This window comes from Urocitellus parryii, chromosome 13, assembly GCF_045843805.1.
Source record: "Urocitellus parryii isolate mUroPar1 chromosome 13, mUroPar1.hap1, whole genome shotgun sequence".
NCBI lineage: Eukaryota > Metazoa > Chordata > Mammalia > Rodentia > Sciuridae > Urocitellus > Urocitellus parryii.
In genome coordinates this window covers 39,582,531-39,605,741 of record NC_135543.1, presented here as the reverse complement: position 1 = coordinate 39,605,741, position 23,211 = coordinate 39,582,531, and the positions used below count along the sequence as shown (strand labels likewise).

The 23,211-nt window shown below is 39.0% G+C and overlaps 1 protein-coding gene across 1 annotated transcript in view; it reads right to left on the bottom strand.

The window, feature by feature from the left end:
• Window positions 1–23,211, bottom strand: part of B4galt6 (beta-1,4-galactosyltransferase 6) — a 57,349-nt gene that overhangs the window by 19,426 nt on the left and 14,712 nt on the right. The window contains exons 2-4 of the mRNA XM_026400749.2: window positions 21,876–21,992; window positions 14,124–14,237; window positions 2,025–2,149 (exon numbers count right to left, since the gene is read on the bottom strand). Coding sequence (XP_026256534.1) covers window positions 2,025–2,149; window positions 14,124–14,237; window positions 21,876–21,992 — 356 coding nt within the window. The remainder of the gene's footprint in view (window positions 1–2,024; window positions 2,150–14,123; window positions 14,238–21,875; window positions 21,993–23,211) is intronic.

Here is a 23,211-nt window from a genome sequence, read left to right as displayed (position 1 = left end):
AGACTAGAGAAAGGGATACCCTCATTCTCCTGTGGTATTTTCAGTTCTGCCTGCCTCTTCCTCCTTGTTTCTAATACCTACAGGAACAGTTCCCAAACTGGTAGCACTTGATTTTAAAATGCAGGTTCTTGCCACTACTAGAGTCAGAGTATCTCAGGACTAAGTTCAAGAACCTGCATTTTTACTGAATGCCTTGGGGAGTTCTGAAACAGATGGCTTGGAACCATCCTTAAGGGACCTTGGACTAAAAGTTATATTCCTGGTCTCTGTATAGGTAAGCAGCACCAAACAGTTATCTGGTTCTTTATGCCTGTGTTATAAAATTTAAAATCTATCTGGTATGGACCACAGGCAAAAGGACAATAAATCTCAAGTTTTCCAATCCCCAATTATCACACTAATATGATATACAGTGCCCACCAGAAGGGTACATTATAAATCTTATTCATGTCTCAACATCAACCCTCATGGCATTCCATGTCCTTGATAATTGGGTGTTTTTTATTCCATTAGCATTCAATATATACACTCATGACTCAAGTAATAAAAACATTTTTTTTTTGCCTAGAACATTTTAAAAAAGTGGAATGTATGTAAATTAGGCTACATTTCATACAGTCAATGAATCTGATCTTGGAATATGGCATGAGGCAATTATAAAAATAGAATACTTTGCAAAAAAATTGTACTGAAATCCATTTAATCAGATTCACAACTTGTTTGAGGCAATGAGAAAGGTGAGCATTTATTTAATCACTTGTAGCAAAGCCAGAGAGGCATTTATTAGTCTCATGAAGTCAATGCAATAAAACTGTTTCGCTTCTACCTTGTACAAAACAATATGGTCTGCATTAGGGATGCAGATATAAATTTTATGCATTCCTAGACACAAAGAGTTCAAGGTCAATGAAGGCAGAGGATCTTTTTCATGAGTTTAACAACAAATAATTCTATCAATACCAGTGACTTTTGGGGGGCAGGGGTGGGGGGTAGGGACTAACATTCAAATGTTAGAATTCTAATATACAACCAGATATATGAAAAATTGTGCTATATATGTGTAGTAAGAATTGTAATGCAAAAATAAAGAATACGAATAACAATAAATGTTGGCAAGGATGTTGGGGGGGAAATAAATAAAACTTGCTTTCTGAAAAAAAAAATGTTAGAATTCTATTAATATTTTAAAAGAGAAGCTGAAAACTATTCCCAGACTAAGGTTATAGCACATTCTTTTAGGATATAATTTGACTTAATAACCTGTAGTTCTCCTATGAATTACACAAGTGCCATTTCCTACTGAAACATAACAACAATTTCACAGTATTGAGAGAAATTCTAAATCAGGGTTTTCAAAAGTTTTAAGAGCAGAAGAGGCAGACCTATCCCCTTACAGATTTTCAAACAAAACATTAAATAGAATTCTGACATATCAAAAAACCAAATGCTTGTTCTCTATCTTCTGAAACAAGTGAAGAGCCCAATGTCCTCCCTTTCAAGTACTGCAGTGACCTATGAGTGGCCTCCTTGGGATTAATGACTCTGAGAAACAACTTGACAATGCTGGACACAACTGAAAATCAGGATATTAATATCCTCCCAGTGAGTTCTCATAGATCCAGGAATTGGTGGGGCTATGCCTGCAGGTCTATAGTTATTAGGGGCACCTGCAGGAGGCAGAGAACTCAGCCTCCCTTCCAAACAGAAAGGAAAAAAAAAAAAAAAAGAACCAACCAAAAAGGAGGAAAAAAATCTGTCTTCCAAGTCAAATTCAAGTGATGTATTTTTTTTACTGTGGACTCCCAGGGACTGAACACATAAGCGTATGTTTTATATGTGCACAGGAACATTTACAGTCTTCACAAGTAACACTGTTATATCACAGTGGAACCGTAAATGCCTATGCATTAAACACTGAATTTATCAACAGTTAATGATATTCTACTATATATTTTGAACCAAGTGCAAATTTTTTCAAATACATAGTAATAATCACATTATTAAAAAAAAAAAAAAAAACTCACCTTCCATCTGGGTTTACAGTCCTTTGGCCTCCAGTGACCTCCTGGTTCAATATCCAAATCCTTAGAGAACAACTGGTGAACTTCATCAAAACTGACTTCACTTACATTGACACTGAGGAATCCCCCTAGAAGTCGAAATCATGAAAAATGATTTTAATATTTTTTTTGCCTCTAAGATGCACAAAGGACAAACAATGATCAGTAGGGTGATGGCATAATCTAGTTACTAACACAGTAAGGTCTACTACTGTTTTCACCACATAATTATTTCACCTTTCACTTTCAGCTGACAATTCATATGGCCACCCCAAAGAAAGTAAAGTTCTTTATCTAACCTTTTGCTTTTAAGTAATATACTGGATATTTAATATTTTTTTTAAAAAATGTTTTCATGTTGTTATAGCATATTGTTGCAATTTAACAACCATTCAAGTGTTTTAGAACTATTTTTAGGTGTAGCCTTTTCAGCATAGGGGACACAAATGAAACAGTACTTGAGAGTTAAATAAGTAGTCAGATTGAGAGCTGAATCCCAGCTTCTACTGGGACAATAACTTAATATTTCTGCCTGGGCTTCTTCCTCTGTCAGGGAGTGCAGGGATGCCTGTCTCCCACTGTGGTTATATCCATTACGTTAAATACAGCTGGCCCTCTGTATCAGCCAGGTTTCACAGCCACAGATTCAACAATCTTAAATGTTTAAACATTCCAGGGGAAAAAAAAGAATTGCACCTGCACTGATCATGCACAGACTTTTTTCCCTTGTAATTATTCCCTAAACAATACAGCATGACAACCATCTACAGAGCATTTCCATTATTTTTGGTATGGTATGTAATCTTGTTTTGGGATATATAAAGAGGATGTGTGTACATTACAAGCAAATACTATACCATTTCTATAGAAGGATTTTCATATTTTGGATAGGGATGTTCCTGAAACCACTCCCCTCAGATACTGAGGGAGGACTGTGATCTGTGAGATCAAGTACAGTGCCAGGTAAAAATCAATAAATGTTAGCAACTGTCACAATTATCTACTGACATTTATTTTTTATTTTTTTGGTGCTGGGGATTTAATTCAGGGCCTCTTGCATGATAAACATATGCTCTACTACTGAGGTATACCCCTGCTACTGACATTTCTTAAGAGGAGATATTTGCAAATACCACTTATTTTGAGTATCAGTCCTCTTGGTCCCCAAAACTGAAAAACCAGGGACTTCTAGATGTTCCTGGTCTAACTAGTGCTCACTCACCAAATTAACAAATACATATTACTGGAGATGCTTTTCACTAATAGTGTTCTAATGTACCCCTTTGAAACAGGAATGAATCTTGATGGAAAAATTTTTTCCTTCCACTCAGTCAAAAACTGATACAGGAAGCTCTGTATCTTTGCCTGAGCATTAAAACAGCTGCATGATCACTATGCCCCTTCAAAGCAATACTGTCCATGGTGTTTCCAAAAGGCTAGGTAGGATAAAAACCACAGTAGTCTTTTTACAGCCAAACTGTTAATGCCCACGTAGGTACAAATTGCTCTAGAATTCCCTCTGGGCCAAATTCTTCCATCCAAGTTCCTCCTCTCATAAAATACAAACCAACCAATGTTGAGGTTTCCCATGTCAAGTCTTCTGAGCCTCTTGTGGCCATGGTTTCACATAAAAAACACTCAGTTCCTCTCCAGAGAGCCCCTTCCCTCCTGCTACCGTACATTCTACAATGTTTTTATAATGGCCTCTCTTTCCATTCCATTTCCTTCTGATTAGGCAGGACCATCAGTAGCACGGAGGCATGCCAGAGAGAAGTGATTTTAGTTGCAAACGCCTATGATTCCAAGAGTAAGCTCGGAAAAAAAATAACTGCAATCTGCTAATGTTTGCCTGTTCTGCTGACAAATTTACGGTCCTATATGAAATACCACCCTTGAGTGTAACAAGATATATACAAACTAGCTAATCTTGGAAAGGTCGAATTTACGTAATGGAATGAGACCTATGAACTTGTAAAGAAAGGGAAAGTTAAATATAAGAGTGATCAGTCAACACAAATACAGACTACCATGACTCAGCTGACAAAAACAGAATCTAGCACTGTAATCAAATAAAATTCACGCAAATAAATCTGATGCATTTAATAGTATGCATGATTGCTAAAATGATAGTGATTAGGCTAAATAATAAGCAGTTCATGTAAGTAACTGAAGCTGGCAATCTTTATGCACTGTTAATCCAAATTTTTTTTCTTTTTTCCAGCTTTATTGCTTCAACAGCTGTAATCATCATTGTCAGCAGTTTTCTCCAGCATCATCTGCAGTTTAATTATCATCTTCAATGCACAGGCACTGCCAAATTGAGGGGCCTTTTATCTTTCTCCTCAACAGAGAGGGCTTCCTGTGTCCCTCGCTATTCCTGACGCCTGAGGTGCCTAAGTTCACCTTCCCTGTGACTGCCTCCCCATCCATACCCCTCAGAGTCTGACAGCAGTGTCTACAGGCTTGTTGCTCCTTGCTCTGAGCCCTCACATCCTGCTGGGTGGTCCTTCCAGTGGTAACAGCAACGTCACCACACTGGGGAGGAAGTGGGGGAAGAAAGCAGTCTTCCCAAGACAAGCACGGCCACCACTAGGTATTTAACTCAAGGGTTAAATAAGCAGTCAGATTGACTGGAAACTGAATCCCAGCTTCTACTGGGACAATTACTTAATCTTCCTCTGTCTTGGCTTCCTCCACTGTCCAAGGGCTGTGATGCCTGTCTCCCATGGTGGTTATATCCATACATGAAATACAGTTGGCCTTCTGTATCAGCAGCAACAACTCAAAGAGGAGATCCTATGCATGGCCAGAGAAGGGAAGAGGGTATGCTACAAGAGGGGGCCAAGAAGCAGCACTCAGCAGGTAAGCTAGTGGATATGTGCTATCCCCAAATTGCCTTCAGTAGAAAAAAATCTCTCCTGGGAAGTCTGTGAGGCTCGGGGAACGTAGGTCCCCCACCAAGGCCACTTTCACCTCTCTTACAGATTGGATATCCCCTCGGGTTGAAGTGTGTCAGTGCTTTACGAAAGCATTTGAAAGCAACTGCTGTGAATGAAGCAGGAGAACATACATCCTTCTTCAAGGTACTTGGAAAGAAAGCCACTTGCCTAGCCAGCCCCCTGATTTCACTAGCTGAGGTTTCAAGGGCAACTAAAGAGGGAGGATCTGCTGGGCTCCATAGGACTCCCTTCTCTCCCATCTTCACAGTCCACCTGTGCTAAATCTGACAGCTTCAGCCAGGAAGAAGTGCTTTCTTCCTTCCTTTGGAGATTTAAACTTCAAAAATAAATAAATATATTGACTGAAAGCTGTTTTACCTGGTAGTGTGACCAATCTGTAAATAATATAATTTACTGGACTAAATTTCACTATTTGGTGGTGCTGGGGTCAGAAAGGAAAGAGCACGAGAACTGAGAGTCTGGAGAGTCGGGGAGCTGCAGCCTCTCTGGAGGGTAAAGGTGAAGAACAGGGATTCCCACACAAGGTTAGGCAACCTGTTAGTCAGGTAGCCAAGCCAACCTGCTTTACTGCTGTTCCATGAGCAAATAATGTGCTATGCTACTGGTTATGTGGGAACATTTATTATTATAATTTCCTAATGCTGAATTTGTAAGACATGGAATGATAATGGCCCTGGGCCTGTTAGGTATACATGGGCCCAAGTGGCAGGCTTACTGAGGTGTGGATTAAAATGTGTCACATGACATGATTCAGGATTTTTCTATTAAAATATAATTCTTAAAATAACAAATCCTCAATACACATCAATTGCCTATACTTTGTACATTTTCAAGTAAAATTTAAGGCATATATCATGTAGGCAAAGAGTTCTTTTCTCTATAAATCAGCAGTTTTAAATGGCTTCTTCACTCAATCTAGGGCCTGTATTTTTTGTTATCAAAAGCCTAATTCTTTGGCCTCTGTCACTGTTTTGCCCTCAGGGTTTTAAATGTGCACAGCCCAAAGCTCTGGTGACAGCATGAAAGACCTGAATATCCCCCAGAAATGTCCCTTCAGATGAATTCCTCTCCAAAGTCAGAGCTGAATTTTTATGATAAGATGTCATGTTCCCTCCCCCATCTCTACGCTACCTCCTGGGTAGAGCTCTGAGGCTGAACAGTTATGAGTCATCCTGCCATTGGTCACCTACTGTACTCTTTGAAGCCAACATTAGCAACTATCTATTTCAAATGCTTTACTTATGCCTGTCCATTTCTAGAATTTTAAACTTCTGCTTAACAAATGATTTCTTACTCAACTATTCTTTAAATGACCAACCTCCAAGCATTCTAAACTTGAGACAGTGATGGCTTTAGTAACACAGGCTGTGCCAAGTGCAGGCCTGGGCACAGGTTGAGTGGGAACAGCAAAGCTGGCCATGTCCATTCCTTTCCAAACTCTACCCTCCTCCCTACATTTCTATTCCTTGTATCAGTTGCTAAAATATGTCTTTTAAGGCACTTGTGCAAAAGGTGTTCTATGTGTAGGTGACCCAAAATAACAGCCCCAAACTTCCCAGACTCTTGTCTCCTAACCTGACCACAGCACACAGTTCCTAACACCTGTTTTCCTCCCTTGCTTGTGGTTCTCCTTGATTTACTCTGAATGACTAACTGTTCCTTGGAGTCAATGGTCTTTGCTCTCTGTCTGCCTCACAATCTAACCAATGAGCCCTTGGTCCACTCCTAGAGGCCTCAAACCCTTCATTAAATGTATTCAAATTGTTTTCCTACTCTCTATAATAAAACTGACAATCTCCTTCAAAGTCATAATTCAGACTTCTACCCTGTCTCATTTCCGAGACACATCCGTTCATGTTTTAGCATGCTAACAAAGGGACATACCCTGTAATGTGTGCATGAAATGTGCTGCTTCGTTCTTGTTCCCAAATAGCTATTATAAAATTAATAACATGTCTTTCAAGAAAATACAGTTTATCATCGACTCCTACTGCCTTTCCAAATGTGTTTTTGAACCACTTAATTGCCAAGAAATTTCCATATGTTGCCCCTCAACGTTCCTTCTAGAATGCCCTCTCCAGTTCTTCATCTTAAGGATACCATATTCTTCCCTTTTAATGTGTGCTCAGTGAAAGGTGCTCCCGTTCCCAGGTCTATAATCTTGAAGGCTGCCACAAAAAACGTATTTACACAGACTCATACCTGCACTTTACAAATCATCAAATTCACCCTCTTTTAAAGTTTGTGCCGGTAGTCACACCACCTTCCCCATGAAGCCGTTTCCTGACAGGTAACCTTCTCGCCCTGTGCACCACCCCTGAGCAGCACCTCTGCTTCTACATAGTAACAATCACCGTTGCCTGGCACCAACTGCCTGTCAATTCTGCCACCACTACACCCTCTCATAAACCTTTCCTTTCACTTGCCCACCACTTGCCTCCCATGAGATTCCTTCTGCAACCTTATGAGATAGAGGCCTCTCTGCTTTATCTCCATCTTTTTCTCTCTACCTATTCTCCAAATAAAGTGGTTTGCTTATTGGGGGGAGGGGGGGTATGCTTGTTTAAAATGTAGATCCCCAGCCTCATCAGCACCTGTGTCAGTAGATGCCCAGGGTCATGTTTGCGGCCATCAGCTTGATCTGGATACATTTCAGCTACTTGAACTGCTGATGCAAGTCCTGCCTGCCAGACGAAGACACCATAACCCATTCTCCAAGCCCCTCTGGCAGGAACTCATGAGGCCATGCATATCCAATGGGACTGTGGAGCAGGAAACGGCATGAGGACAGGGGCAGTTTGCAACTCTATCTTTCAGGAGAAGTGGAGGCAGAAGCATGTGCCTTTAGGGGTACCAGATGGTGGCACTTCCATCTCCAGACCTGAACACTGCTGGTGGGAGCCATGAGTTCTGCCAAAGGACAGAAGAGACACTTCACAAGGTGGCTTAGGCCTTGTTTCAGCTGCTCAAATTCTGAACCTAACTCTTCAGGCAGTTTTTCAATAGATTCCTTATATTCATAATTCACATAAAGTATATTCCATGGTGTGCAACCAAGAACTAAGACTTTTGCTATAGGTGTGGGGTTTGGCTGTTAGAAGCCTGCTTTTTTTTTTTTTTTTTTTTGGTTGGGGGCTGGGTAGGGGAAGAGTGGCAGGTAGCAGGATTGAACTCAGGGGCACGGGCCCTGAGCCACATCTCCAGCCCTATTTTGTAGTTTAGAAACAGAGTCTCTCACCGAGTTGATTAGCCCCTCACTTTTGCTGAGGCTGACTTTGAACTTGCCATCCTCCTGCCTTAGCCTCCCAAGCCGCTGGGATTACAGGCATGCACCACTGTGCCCAGTGTAGAAGCCAGAATTTTTAACAAGCATCCCAGCTGATCTGGGTACAGGTCACCCCCGAACCACCCTCCAAGAAACAAAGCTCTATGGCCTTCACTCTATCATAGCACCCACATACTTACCATCACCCTAAACCCCCTCTCTTCCAGACCTGCCACACAGGGGTTGCAATCCTACCCTGGAGCATATACTTTCCATTCTTACATTCTCTACCTAAAAAACAGCACTGAGGAAAACCACATAAGCACAATTTTAACCTCATCATTAGAGTGAGATACTTCATGTATGGCCACACACATAGCAAATGTTCAACAAAAACAGGTGTCACACCATGTGTGCCTTTGGTCCTCCATGGGGGCTTTCTGACTCCCCTTTTCTTTTCTATCATAACTTTCTTAATATTTGTTCCTCCCTCCTGAGCTGCGTGGAGCAAAAATCCTTGGCTGCTTCTGCATATGCGCAGTGGGCCCACTTCCTCAGACGGGGAAGCAACACCTCCTCCACTGCACTGCCATGTGGCCTCGGGGGGCTTCCACCTCCTCCCACAGGGAAAGCTTCACCCTCAGGGAGCTTCTGTTTTCCTTTCACGTTCTCTAGGGACTCCCCATCTGCCACTCTCCCTTATCCTTCTCATCCCTCTTCTCCCAATCCTTTCTCTCCATAAAGTCTACAACCCACGCTCCTCTACCTCTTCCTAAGGAGTCCTTCCCTGAGCCCCACCTCCCAGGTTCCTTACCCTCATTCCCTTTCCTACCAAACTTTTTTTTCAACTAGTTGTTACATACATCTAATCATTTTTCAGGACTATATACTTGACTTTTTACCCCAGTGGACTAAACAAAATTGCTTGCATTAGCTTCCTACTTGCCTTTCCACAGTTGCTCATTCTACCTGCTTCTTTGAAGAAGAAACAATCTCTCCTTGAAATGCTTTTCTCAGTGGCTCCTGGGACACTTGTTCTCTGACTTCTTTCTGTCTTGATGGTTTCCTCTTCTGAACACTCGGCCCCAGGAGTGCTGTTCCTCCTAGGGCCCCACTCTTCGCCTTCTTCCAGTTGCATTTCCTCTTGTCTGCAGTCCAGATCTCGCCCCAAGTTAATTTTCCTGAACTTCAAACAAAACATGCCCAACCAAACTCATTAACTTCCTCATTCTATTCCTGTGATGTTTACCCTGGGCTGCTTCTTTCAGTTAACCATCACCAAGTCAGGAAGCAGAAATCAACCCCAGTCCCCCAGTCAGTCTTGACATCTAGCCCTGGGCACCCTGAAGCTCCTTTCTTGCGCCTCTTCCTCTCCAACACCACAGCTTTAGCTCACGCCCTTGTCCTTTGCTCTCTAACCTCTGCAGGAAGTTCCTCACTGGTGTCCCTGATTCCAGAATTTCCCCACACTCATCCACTGTTCAGTTCTCATCTGAATCATCTTTCTGAAGCACATTCCTAGTCCATCATTCATGTGCCTAAAGCCTTTGATGGTTTTCCATTCCCCTACAACAGTGTTTTTGCTTTGAGTTTTGTTCCACCTTTTTTGCCCCAGACCCTTTGAAAACTGTGTGCTCTCATCTGACAGAAATGCACACAGGCTCATAAATCAACCCTGCATACAAGCTCAGGGCTCTGCTCCCCCTGAAGCCCAACTCACGGACACCGAGGGATACCTTTACACAGTGCTTTGCACAGGGCATTGCACTTCCCTGAGCAGTGTGGCCTCCTGCACACCCCACTTACACACCCCCCTCCAGCTGCAGCACGCTCCCTGTTGCAGGAACACACATAGCCCCCTCAGGTGCTGATGGCCTTCACAGCTACCCACTGAGCTATCTTGAAGACCCAGCTCCAGTGTCCCTCTCTTACTGCTGTCTTCCTTGAGCCTCATCTATTACCTTCCTAGTGGCAGCTGCCCTTCTCAGTGTGTTGCCTGTTTCTAGCCAGCACCCTGAGGATCCTACCCGGCTTTGTTTCTCCTCTGCCTGCCCCTGTGAATACCCAGAACGCCTGGGCAGCTGCTGTTCAGCCATCATTTCTTTAAAATGGCTCACATCTGTCTTTTTACAATAAGCATACGCATGATGGCTTGTCATATGAAGCAGTAGTTGAATTTTCTGAAGTTTGCCCATTTTTCCCCTCTTTGATGATTTGCATTTGAATTATTTAAATTCACCTTAAAAAGCCCTTGTACCTTTTGTTATATACAGAAGCTAAGCAGCTACAGGAACTATCAGGTTAAACCATAAAGGCAACTATTGCACAAACAGCAGGAACAGCATATATAAATGTCATTGCAAATGTAATTTGTTTGAATAAGATTTAGAAGATAGGAAAACGTAAGGGAAGTCTATATATTTTAATGCAGAGCACACAGCTAACACCATCTATTTCTACCTTACCCAGACAAATCAAACTCAAACTTCCTTGCAAAACACTTAATGTTTTTTGCTCTAAATAGGATGAAATTTCTATTTTACTTGGTTGGAATAGTCTTACATACAGTCAATAAAGCTGAAAGTGAATTTTCCCTCTAGAGAATCTGCAAATAATATTAGTTAATGAAGTATTCACTCATACTCTTCATATAAGTAATACCCATTAAAATAGATTTCACAGTGTAACTAATACTAAATATCAAACGGTTGAAATCCATGAAAAGCTTTTATTCTTAATTTCAATTTGAAAAACTCAAACTGAATGGAAAACCAGTGCTGGTAGTCCCAATGCTACACAGAAAAATCATGAAGGATTGACAGCTAGATCCTCAAGCACTTTAAGTTAACTTCCCTTTTGGTAATTATATGTAAATTAAATATCACTCATACTTGAATGGTTTTCATCCAACTGGATCTCATTCTTTACATAAATTCCCTCTCCTATTTGAGAAGGTATTACATTCAGTTATTGTGTGTGATACAACATTTTACATTAGGTATTTTATTATGTTTTCTATTATCAATGGGAAATATCCTGTTAATTAAAGAAAATACTAAAGATGCTCAGTTAACTGTAAAAACAACTCCACACATTTCTCCTTGGTTTCCAATTCCTTTCATAGTAAAATCTAGATCCATCATTCAAAGAAGAAGGAAAAGGGATTATTAAATGAATGTCAACCAAGCTTCAGGTACTGTGCTTTATCCAAACACTCTAAAGATGGCATTATAATCTCAGACTTTACAGATAGGTAAAAACAGAGGCTCCCCTTTGCACAGGTTACATGACCCAGTAAAGGGGCTCTCTCTCCCAGGTGGCTTATGCAAAAAAAATTTGGCAGAATTCTCATTATGCTGGTTGTACCCATGGTCCCTTTCTCAAGTGTTACCTATGTATCGACTTATTTTCTACCAAATAACCCAGTCTCCTGGCCACTACTACCTGGACATGAGATTGATTGGGGTTGGACCCAAAGCTAGTAGCCTGAAAGGAAGCCTGCCTTGAAAAAGTGGCTGCCAAACCAGTGTGATCTTCCTTGTGAAAGAATGCAAGACTTTATGGACGGCAAAAGAAAGCAGTTACAGCACCAAGTCGGCAGAAAGGCAGCCACAGCAGCCACGAAGCAATCCCTGGAGCTCCAGGGCAGAGGTACTTACAATAAGCTGCAGGACTGGAAGAGTGGAATGCTAGCACCAGGGGGCTGGCAGGCAGACACTTTACAGCTGTTTAATTAGTACTCATAAAGCACTAATTAAGAAAATGGTAACTAAACCAAAGACAGAAAGATTTCCTAAAACCATAAATCCCTGAATATGCATATTATGAAGAAGAAATTACTGTAATCAATATTTCAACAGAACATTACCCAGTGGTTTCAGTACTGCAGACAGAAACACTCATTTTTTTTAGGAAAACAAGGCTGTAATAACAAAGTTATGAAAAACATATGGCCACAAAAATCTCTGTCAGCAGAGTTGGCAAGGTCAGAATCACTCAAGAATTTGTTCTTTAGAACAAGTGCCTAGGCCTCAGGTTAGATTAACAAAATCAGAAATTTACAGGTTGGGCTCATGAATAGTAAAAGCTCCCCAGGCAATTCTATCAAGTAGCCAGATATGAGAGTCACTATCTTAGATGAGGTGGTGGCAGGGCAGTCAAAGTGTGGCTCAGAGATCATCAACATTAAATATGTTAGAATGAAAATTCTCAGCACCACCTTGGACCTACTGAAACTGAAATTCAATCTGGCACTTTTACAAGATCATTAAGGTGATTCTGAGATAACCTCCAGTTGGAAAATCATGGTCTTAGATGACATAGAAAGGTAAATCTTTTTTTTTTTAATATCTTTTTTTTTAGGCTGGCCTTGAATTTATGATCCTCCTGCTTTGGCCTCCTAAGGCATTGGGATTGCAGGAGTGTGCCACCACATCCAATTACTTTCCTCTTAATTTTGAAAAAATATAAGTTTAAAGTATACAATATCTGGGTCACTACCACATATTATATGCAGAAGTTAACAACAAAATATTAAAATTATTAGGAAGGGATAAAGGTATTGGTATAGCCTTGGAATAAGAAAAAGCCAAAAACATTGCAGTGACTGACACACTTGAAAATCATAATTTTAAACATTTATAAAATAAAAGACTCCATTAACAAAAAGAAAAGACAAGTCCAGGACTGTAAAAAAAAAAAAAAAAAAAGATACTTCAACACACAGAGAAGACAACAGATCACTGCAGGAATATAAAGAATCCTCCAAATCAATACAAATACCTAATAACCAACAAGGAACCAATAAAGCCCAAGCAAGTCACATGGGAGAAAATTCAAAAACAAATATAAAAATTTACTTAAGCCTATTAGTAATAATGAAAGTAAAAACTAAAACATTTGTTAATCTATCAAATTAGCAACAATTAAAAAGTCCATCAATATCAAATTGGTACATTTATGGAAATATGGTATAGCTGCTTAGAACAATTTGAAAAAATATGGAAAAATCAAGCCAGCAGAGCCAGTAATTCCACCTCAAGCACGAATGCATATATATATGCACAGGAAAATTGGAACCACGCACAGATCTATATTTTATTCATTATTATTGTACTATTTTGTAATACCCAAAACATAAAAACAACCTAAATGTGTATTAGCTGGTAAACCGGTAACTTAACTATGGTACATTTATACAAAAACATACTCTTCAACAGTTAAGCAATTAAGAGAAATACTTTATATCTATATGTAACAACATGGATAGTTCTCAAAAAAAGTAACTAAAGAAAGCAAGTCAGAGTCAAATATAATTTATAAGACCATTTTTATAAATCATTAAAACTTTAGAAACTGAATATTTTTCATGTATCTAGCATCTACCTAAGTTTTAAACATTTTTGAAGAGCCTACAGGAATACACACAAAAGAAGTGAGGTGCCTTCTGAGGGAGAAGATGGAAAAACAGCATCAGAATGGTGATCCAAAAGGACTTTAGTTTAATCTGTAATGTTCTAATATATCCAATAGGAAACTGAGACTACACATTACTCTCACAAAAGCTTTGAGAAGTAAGCAAGCCAAATTATAGTTTTTAAATATGGATGGTAGGAATACGGGTATTCGTCATTTTCTCTTTTGTTATTTTTCTTCCACTTTTCAATCACTACCATCCAAAAAGTTGCTCTCCCTTGCAAAAAAAAAAAAAAAAAAAAAATTACATGCTGCATAATATGAACATTATCACCCACAGTTGTAATGTGCTCAAATCATGTGGCTTTTTTCTTTTTGTAATAACACAAGTAAACAGATAAGTCAAAATTAGCTCTCACTTACGCATGTAAGGCAGTTTTTCTGGGCAGGGAAGGAATGGTGAATATGTGAAGTTTTCCGGGAGATACGTTGTTGTTTGCACAAGATAGTCACTTGAATTATTGCCTTCAGGATAATCTTGGAGAGAAAGAAGAAAGTTATAACCAAAAAAAAATTGCCTTCTGCTTTGCTTCTAGTATAAAATGTCACTGTCAATGGGATGACTACAATAGGTAATCCACAAAAATACTTTAAAGCAATTATCTAGAAAGAACTAGAGAAAAGCAAATTGCTGATGGAACAGACACTCGGCAAGATTTCCCAAGAGACGTCTAGAAAGCAGCTTGGCCCCACCCTTTCACACAAACAGCAGTACCATTTGCAACCCATTGGCTGGGCCAGATCTAAAGGGAGTACAGAGATGCACCAGGGAATTCTGTCCACTATCTCACAGCCATACTCAACCCAGCACACTGCTACTAGCATCCAAAGAACAGAGGGGTGGGACTAATGTTTTCTTAACACCTCACAGTAAGAAAGAAAGATTCACCCACTCAACTTACTTCTCTAACACAGCCTACTCTACACCTTTAAGTCATTCTCAGCCTTCCCGCATCAGCTCCTAGGGAGCCCTGAGGCTATTATTACAGTTTGGTCCATTCTCCTTAGAGTCAGCAAGTTATGCTGTACATAGGGCAGTGGTTCTGAGCACCAAGTTCAAATCCTTGTGTTCAAACTCTTGCTCTAACATATACTAGCTTTCAGGGTAGGACACTATTCAGTTTCTCATCTCTGCCTGCCTGCTATTGTCATTTTCAGATTTCTGATAAACTGCAGTACATAGAGAGCTCAGAATACTTCTGGGCCTATAAAAATACCCAATAGTTACTGCTATGAGTGACTGGTTTAGACATGAGCACCTGACCCAGCGTGAGACAATCAGAACCTTAGGATTCTTAAATGTGGACCCAAAGAGATCACGTTTCAATCCCTCTTTGGAACAAAGTTCTGAAATGCAAATCTAAGAACCACAACTTGTCTGTTTCCTGCTATGAAGATTAAGAGAATACAGTGCATACGAGATAAAAGATGGAAGCCGCTGATTAAACTACCGTCTGTTAGGGCTAGGGTTGTGGCTCAGTGGTAGAATGCTCCCCTAGCATGTGAGAGGCACTGGGTTCGATGCTCAGCACCACATAAAAAATACATAAAATAAAGGTATTGTGTCTAACTACAACTAAAAAAAAAAAAAAAAACTGTCTCCTGGATCCAACCAGATACCACAGAAAATGAAGCTCTAACAAACACTTTAGGAAAATGGGAAGATATTCTTTCAATCTTCAATGATCAGCTCCAATGAAAGAGGTAAAAGCCAGACCCTCGGACCCATGGGAAAATGGCAGAAGTATGCTTATGAGGTACGTGAACAGAATCAGAGCAAACTAAATGTGTCCCCTGTATAAATATTCATTCATTATCAAAACCGAGTTGAAGAGGCTACAGCTGAGAGCCAGAATAGCATTTCAGGACAGAAATACACCCCACCTCCAGGTCCATCTATGAAACAGGGCCCTGCCAAGGCTGCCACATGGAGGTTGATGGACAAAGGCTCCAGACCTCTCTACCAAGGAGGAGACAGAAGCCAGAGGAGAAGGTCCAATTTCAAAAGCTGCATGGAAAGCTCTGTTATTAACTTGACAGGTCATCAATAAGGCATTAACTGTATTGCCAGAAAAAGCGAACACGATAGAGAACGATGCTGGTACAGTTGCTAAGGACAATTCCACCAGGGAGTAGGAAAACCCCAGTAAGAGAATTCCCCCAACCCTTTCCAGAAGTCCTGGAAAGCATCTGACAAGGAAAATCCTGCAGGCTCTAGGGGCAGGAGATTCAATGGGCATGGTTTTGTGTGCCCAGGGACAAAGTGGGGTCATAGAAACTCCTCTTGGGGCCCACGTTATGCATCCCACCCACACTTATCTATAAGACTGAGAGATACTGGACAAACATAAAACAAGTGTAAGGCAGTCTTACAAGGTTCTGATTCTTTCCTTAAGGTGCTTTTAAAAAATGTAGGTATATCTATTTCAAGTCCTATTTTTTTTATTTATATCTTACATACATGACAATAGTGGAGTGCATTACATTCAAATTATCCATTCACAGCACAATTTTTCGTATTTTAAAAATGGTTTCACCTCTATGGGGACTCTTATTTTGCTAGTGGTAAGCATAAGTTAGATTTCTGCCACCTTGACAAAAAATAGCTAAGATTATTACTGTTGAACTTTGCAGTATCTTTTGGTCAAACTCCTTGATTCATACCTAAGAGTTATTTATATCTCCAATCAACAAACAGATTTTACTGCTTGTAACTTAAACTTTATTTTGCATTCCTATTTCAGGTACACAGGAAGAAAAAAAATCACATACAAAGAGAATTCTTAAAAATTTACAAGTTTGTCAAAATTTGAAAAATCAAATCAAAAGATTATAATAAAGTCAAAGTAATCCCCCAAAATCTAGAAAGAAAAAAAACTAAAAACCAAAAAAAGAAAAGATGATAAACTTAGATGATTCTTTCAGAAGCCACAAATCCAAATAGTTCCAAAAAGAAGGCGGGGTGAGGAGCAGGAAGGCAAATAATCAAAGAAATAATAGAGGAATATTTTATAGAATCAAAGGACGAGAGGTTCCATACTGATAGGCCCATTGTACCCAGAGAGAAAAGAAAAACGAAGCTCCAAGATGTTCCTTGTAAAATTTCACGATCAGGAAAAAGAAAAAAAAAAAAAAAACCTACAAGTCTGCAGAAAGAAAAAAACTCATCTACATCTAGTAACTGTGATCAGAGAAAACAATGACATTGGAATATGAAATCCTCTTAAGTGTGGTCAATTCATGTTCCCAAACTGCTCAGAAAAAAAAAAAAAAAAAAAACAGTAAGAGATGCATAGAAAGCTTAGCAAATGGGAGGGGGGGTGCAGGGGGACAAGTATCATTAGTAAAAATAAAAAGATCCACAAAAGCATGTCTACTACTTAAGAAATCAAACTACCCTTAATTACATACATATGTCTTACTTCCATAACAGAAACAGTCAAAATTGATAATAAAGAAACAGCAAAATAAGGGTGGGAGTGTAGCCCAGTGTAGAGGGTATGCATGTTTAACATGCTCAGAGCAAGGGGTTCAATCTAGGAGGGAGGGAGGAACAGCACAATAGAAGGAACTTATACACAGAGTAAGTTGTTAAAAATCAAAAGTCGCTCTCTTGGAGGATTAGGACTCAGGAAGAGTGTGACAGGAGACTGCTGTTTCTGTTTGATCCTGGCTGGGTAATCTATAATCCCAGCAATTTGGTAGGCTGAAGCAGGAGCATCCCAAGTTCAAGGCCGGCCTCAGCCAGTTAGTGAGACCCTGTCTCAAAATAAAAAATTAAAAAGGGTTGGGGATGTAGCTCAATGACAAACAGCCCCCAGGTTCAATCTTCAGAACCAAAAAATAAAATATATGTGTGTGTACTACTTAAAATTTAAGTAATTTATATAATTTGCTTTTCAATATGAATACATGAATGGTTAAAACAATAACTACAGAACAGAAAGTTCTTCTGCACAAGTTACATAGCTCTCGCACTCACAAGCTCTCTTATACTCAAGACACAAAGTTCATTTACAGATTTTATTTTTGCATATGCCACCAGAACAGATGGACTAGCTACATAAATATGATGCTTTTTCTTAATCTTTTCAGTCAATTTCTCTTAAGCACCTAGTATATAATACACATTTAGAGCAGCTGGAAATGGAGGTTAAATAATGTTGTCCCTATGGTCACTGCCTTTTTCTATTTCAAAAACTCATTTTCTTATAATGCTAAGGCAAAAAAATATTAACATTCTCATGTATCCTCAAATGATTTATTAGTGTTGTATACGAACTTTAAATCAGAATATTTACTCTTCATAATTTACTAATTTTGTCATTAATACTGGGGCCCCTCTTCTTATCCACATACTATAATTCCATAGGCCTACATCCAACTCACTGAAATTCCAAGCTCTCTAGACATTTCCACAAAACAAACTGTTAAAGTCACTCCCTCTGGGGAGTGTGGTGACAAGAAAACCAGAGAGAATTGTTTCACTTAGTTTATTCTAATGCTAGAGTAACTGAATCTTCATAAAAGAATACATTCATAAATAATTTTTTTTTAAAAAAGACATGCAACATTATCTTCATTTCCTTTCAATACAGTACTAGAGCTAAACATGTTATTTAGCCACATCATTATAAATGATCATAAGGGCTGTAACACTTACAGAAATGTTTCCACAATCCGGAGCACTTTGTCCAGTGGTATTTACCTCATTCCAATGTATGTTAATATATAACTCTATCCACTACCCGGGTCCTTTGTCTGTATACCTCTTTTAATTGAAATTCAATTGTCTTTGATTTCTACCATCCAATAAAGTTGTAGGGCACAACAGGAACATGCTGCAAATAAACCCTTTACAACTGATAATAAAGCCAATGATGATTTAAGCTCTTGGAGATTATACTGTAATAAACCCATAAAAATCATGATTCCTACACAAGTGGTTAGGTGAGCCATGTCCATCAAATATAACCACTGCTTTCAAAATAGGTGACAGTTTTAAAAGGTTATGCATGCCAGAAGCACTTGAGGTCCACCACAATGCTGTTAAGAGGCAGACATTATTTCTTCTAATGAATGAATGAAAATGAAACGAGTTCTGGGCCCTTTCCTCTTTCTTCCCATGGAGAACCACACCCAAAGAAAAAGGAAACAAAATGAAAACCTCTGGACAGGTCCCCTACTCCACTCTCACTGGACCTTATCACTTAACAGAAAAGAAGAACAGGACCAACGGATACCTCCTAAATGGCTTTATTTCTTCTACAAAGGGCACCTTAAAAGGATGGCAGAAACCCCTTGAGTTCTTTTCTGTTCATCACCAACTTACCCCATCAGGCAGGACATGCCCGAGGGTCTCCACGCATATATCCACTAAAAAAGCATACAAGGTTACCTCTAACCAACCCACCAACCCTGACACAGCATGACCCCATCACCTACTTCAGTAATTATTCAATGAGTAAATCTTGTTTTCTTAATTTGACTGGCTCTGCAGGCATCATTAAAGTATGACATGATTTCTGCACAAAAATACATACCTATTTACATTTGTTGCCACATAAAGTCACGTAGGGTGTTTAAAACTTCTTTTTGAAATCGAATGTACTCATAAATATAACAAGCTATGTACCCTTTATTATTAAAATTTAAATGAGCCACCATGTATTATTAGTCAATTCTCCTCTAGGGCTCAATTAAACCCTTTTTACACCTTATTGGCCATTATCTCCTTTTTGCAAAATTTTATATGTATTTGTGCAGAAATAATAACTGCATTGTAAATAACTATATTTTCATATCTCAAGTCTACAGAAAGCTGTGTGTAAAGGGAGAATGTTTTTCCTAATCTATGTCTTCCACATCGAGTTGAGTATACAAACTACACTAACTGTTCGATAAATGATAGCTAATGAACCTGGCAGAGCCTCAGGACTGACTACTTTAACTCCTCTCTCCTTAGGTAACAGAACCCTGATTTCATTCCAGCACCAGTGTTCCCAGCTCCATGACTTCATTTCCCAGTGTACTTATATGTGCCCATGCGATTAAGTTCTGGCCGGAGAGATGTATGAAGAAATACTGGGTGGGACTTCTGGGAAGGCTCCTTAAAAGGGGGTACCCAATTTGTTCTTCTTCCTTTCATTCCTCCTTCCTATTGAGTCAAGTACAAATACAAAGAACGGAGCCCCAGCAGCCACCACAGGCTGTGAGTTCACTGTGATGCTCTGTGGCAGAGCAGAAGACGAAAAGCATGGGATGACTTATGAAGAAATCTCCATAATAGCCACAGATGACCAACTTCCAGGCTTTCACATGAGAACAAAAAGGCTTTGTAGCTAAGCCATCACCTCCAGGCATCTGTTAGAACCAAACCCATTCCTGTCTCTAAGGACAGTTTGCCCATTAGTAAAAAAACCATATGAAAGGTTTTCAAAGGTACATAAAACTAAGCAAACGTCAATCAAAGTATGCACTGGTTGCTTTGTCATTATTGAAACTGTAATGGAAGAATGGATTTCTTTTTTTTTCTTTTTCTTTTTTGCATACTGCTAAAGGAAAGTTTGCCTTGCTCAGGTAATTATTTCTCCTAATTGAACTCAACATCCACACATAACTTATTCATGTCTCAGGAAAAAAACTATAATATACACACTTTTAATATTCACACAAATACAGTAACCTTAACCTAATATTTCTTTTCAGTTTAACAGACTTGTAGCAAACACTTTCACACTGGGGGCAGTGGCACATGCCTATAATCCCAGTGACTCAGGAAGCTGAGGCTCTAAACAACTTAATCAAACCCTATCTCAAAATAAAAAATTAAAAAAGGGCTGGGGATGTGGCTCAGTGGTTAAATACCCTTGGGTTCAATTCCTGGTACCAAAATAAAAAACAAACATCTTTTAAACATCTCCTAAAATTGACCTACTATTCAGTAGGCCTACTGCATCAATGCAGAAAACAGTTAATGAGATTTTTACTGTACTGTACTATTAAAATGTCCACTATGTTGAGAGTCTTCCTAAAGGAAATGAAGGCTAAAAAATTAAAGGAAAACAAGAGTGTTTTGATTAGTAGCGTCAAAAACAAATTAGGCAAATGACTAGAATGGATTTTGTAAAAGTATGTGTGACGTTAAATTGCAAAATGGTGTGCAATTGGTAGTCTTGCATTTTTTAGCAGGATCTAAAACTACTATATGCCTTAACATACTTTTAAGAAAGAACATTTATGGCTGGGAGGTAGACATTCTATTGAGAGGAGGAAACAGAGACAGCAGAAAAGTGACTGCAGGTCTACAGTGACCCAAGCAACCATCAACACACATTAAATCTTTATTTTCAATTATTTAAAATGAGAACACAGAGCATACAACAACTGACAATCAATCCCATGAATCCCTTTAAAGTAGCACCTACAATACTTGGGAAACACTGCAGGAAATACTTGGGAAATACTTGGGAAACAAACTCTTCCACAGTAGGAAACCCATTCACACCACATTCATGTTCACAGCACCAAATCATTATTAGCTTAGCCTATTAGATCTTAACTTTTTGTGACTCTAATGCAGATTCTACTTTCAGATAACATTTTGAAAAGAGCAACTACTGATTTCCAACTTTATAAAACTTCTCCTCTAGCCCTTGAAAAAGGTCATAAAGTTAAGAATATCCTATAATGTAAAACAACTAAGTATGGGGCCAAAGTAGTTGGAAAAACATTTTAGAAATAAGAATAGATATAAACAGTAGCACGGCTCATTGAGATGAATAAATTATTCTTTGTGGTTAATTTAAATACAATAGATGAACTGAAAAAGCAGAAGCTCTTCTGTATAGTTTATGTTTGCAGGAGTGAACTTTTAAGTGTCTTTACACCAAATCCCATCACCCTTGAAACCAAAGCTTTATATATCCTAAAATATGGAATAGACCTGATTTGCACAATAAATTAACCTACCAGTGCACTTAGTAGGAGAAGTCTTCATCTCTAACAGGGAGTCACTGGGAGGCAAAATTAGAGTTTCAAAGATCTGGTCAAATGCTCTATGCCTATAAGGGTAAGAAGCAGAAGCCAAGCAAAGCTGAGAGGAAGTTGTCTTACCTGTGCCATTGAGGGTGGCGTTTTTATTTGTGTACAGCCTGATCATATGTCCTATTGTTTTCACATTTTCTCTCAACATTATACCTCGAGCTTGTACCATAAAGAGGTATGTGTTGGCTACAAAAAAAAGGAGGGGGGATGTCATTAATATGATAAGCTTATTTAATAATATTCAGAATTATCCAATAAACAAAGATGGACTCCATTATCATGCCCAAAAGGAAGAAGAAATGTAAGATGACTATTGCCTACTTTTTAAAGGTACAAAAACAGATTTATTAAAAATGAAAAAATTAAAACGGCAATATCCATCTACCAAATAGACTAAATGAACAAACTGAAATACCACAACAAACTCTTTATCAAAATTATTTTCTACTATTAAATGTATAAAGTTATTTCAAAAAGTTACCTTGTTTTAAATTCCCAAACCAAGTCATAAAACTTTCTTTTTCTAATTCTACATTAATTCCCTCAAACCAAAAATTCAACAAATACAAGGATTCTTTACTTAATGATGAATATACCACAAATCATAACATTCAGTATACATGAAGATCTTGCAATGGATCCTGTATATTCTTCATGCGTTTGGGAGAGAGGGCTGTTCTAGAATCAATATCTATTTTGGTAATTTCTGTCCAAGAGTTAATTACTTCCCTTTCCATCACAAATATACCTACCACGATCGTGAAAATAGATGAGCTTAAAAAAATTAATGTATATTTTTTATAATTTGTCACCTTAGTTCTTTGTAAAAAGTGCTTTAAAAACATTTCACCCTCCTGGGGTGAAATGGGTAACTATAAACCCAGGGAACTAAAAACCCAGATCCCCTGCTGGTCCACATTCTGCTACTTTAGTATCTGCCTGGGACACTCACTGGAGCCCAGTTTCCTCACTTTACAGAGTCACCCCTACACCAGGTGCCCTCCAAAGCCTCTTCCACTCTCAATTCTGGAGTCACAAAGCCAGGGCGTCAGAACTCCACTCAAGACAAGAGGCAGAAGCTCATCCTTGGGCAAAAATCAAGACTTAGCAAGGGTCACTTAGCGATTCTTCCAACGTTAAGAGAAGTTGTCACTGAGCACAGTAATGACACTCTTCAGAAAATGAATGCTGAATGAAAAAGCTAAGAAGCTCAACTAACTTTCTGGGCTCTGCTCTACTCTCTCCAGGTGGCAGGGAGATGAGAAAAACATGACATTTACTACCTCTCTTCCCATTTTTATGTAAATGTGAACTTATCCAACTACAAACAACACAGCAACCCAGCGTGAAATAAAATGAGTAGAGAAGCAGAGTGATTTTTTTCTTTCACCTACAACCCATAAAG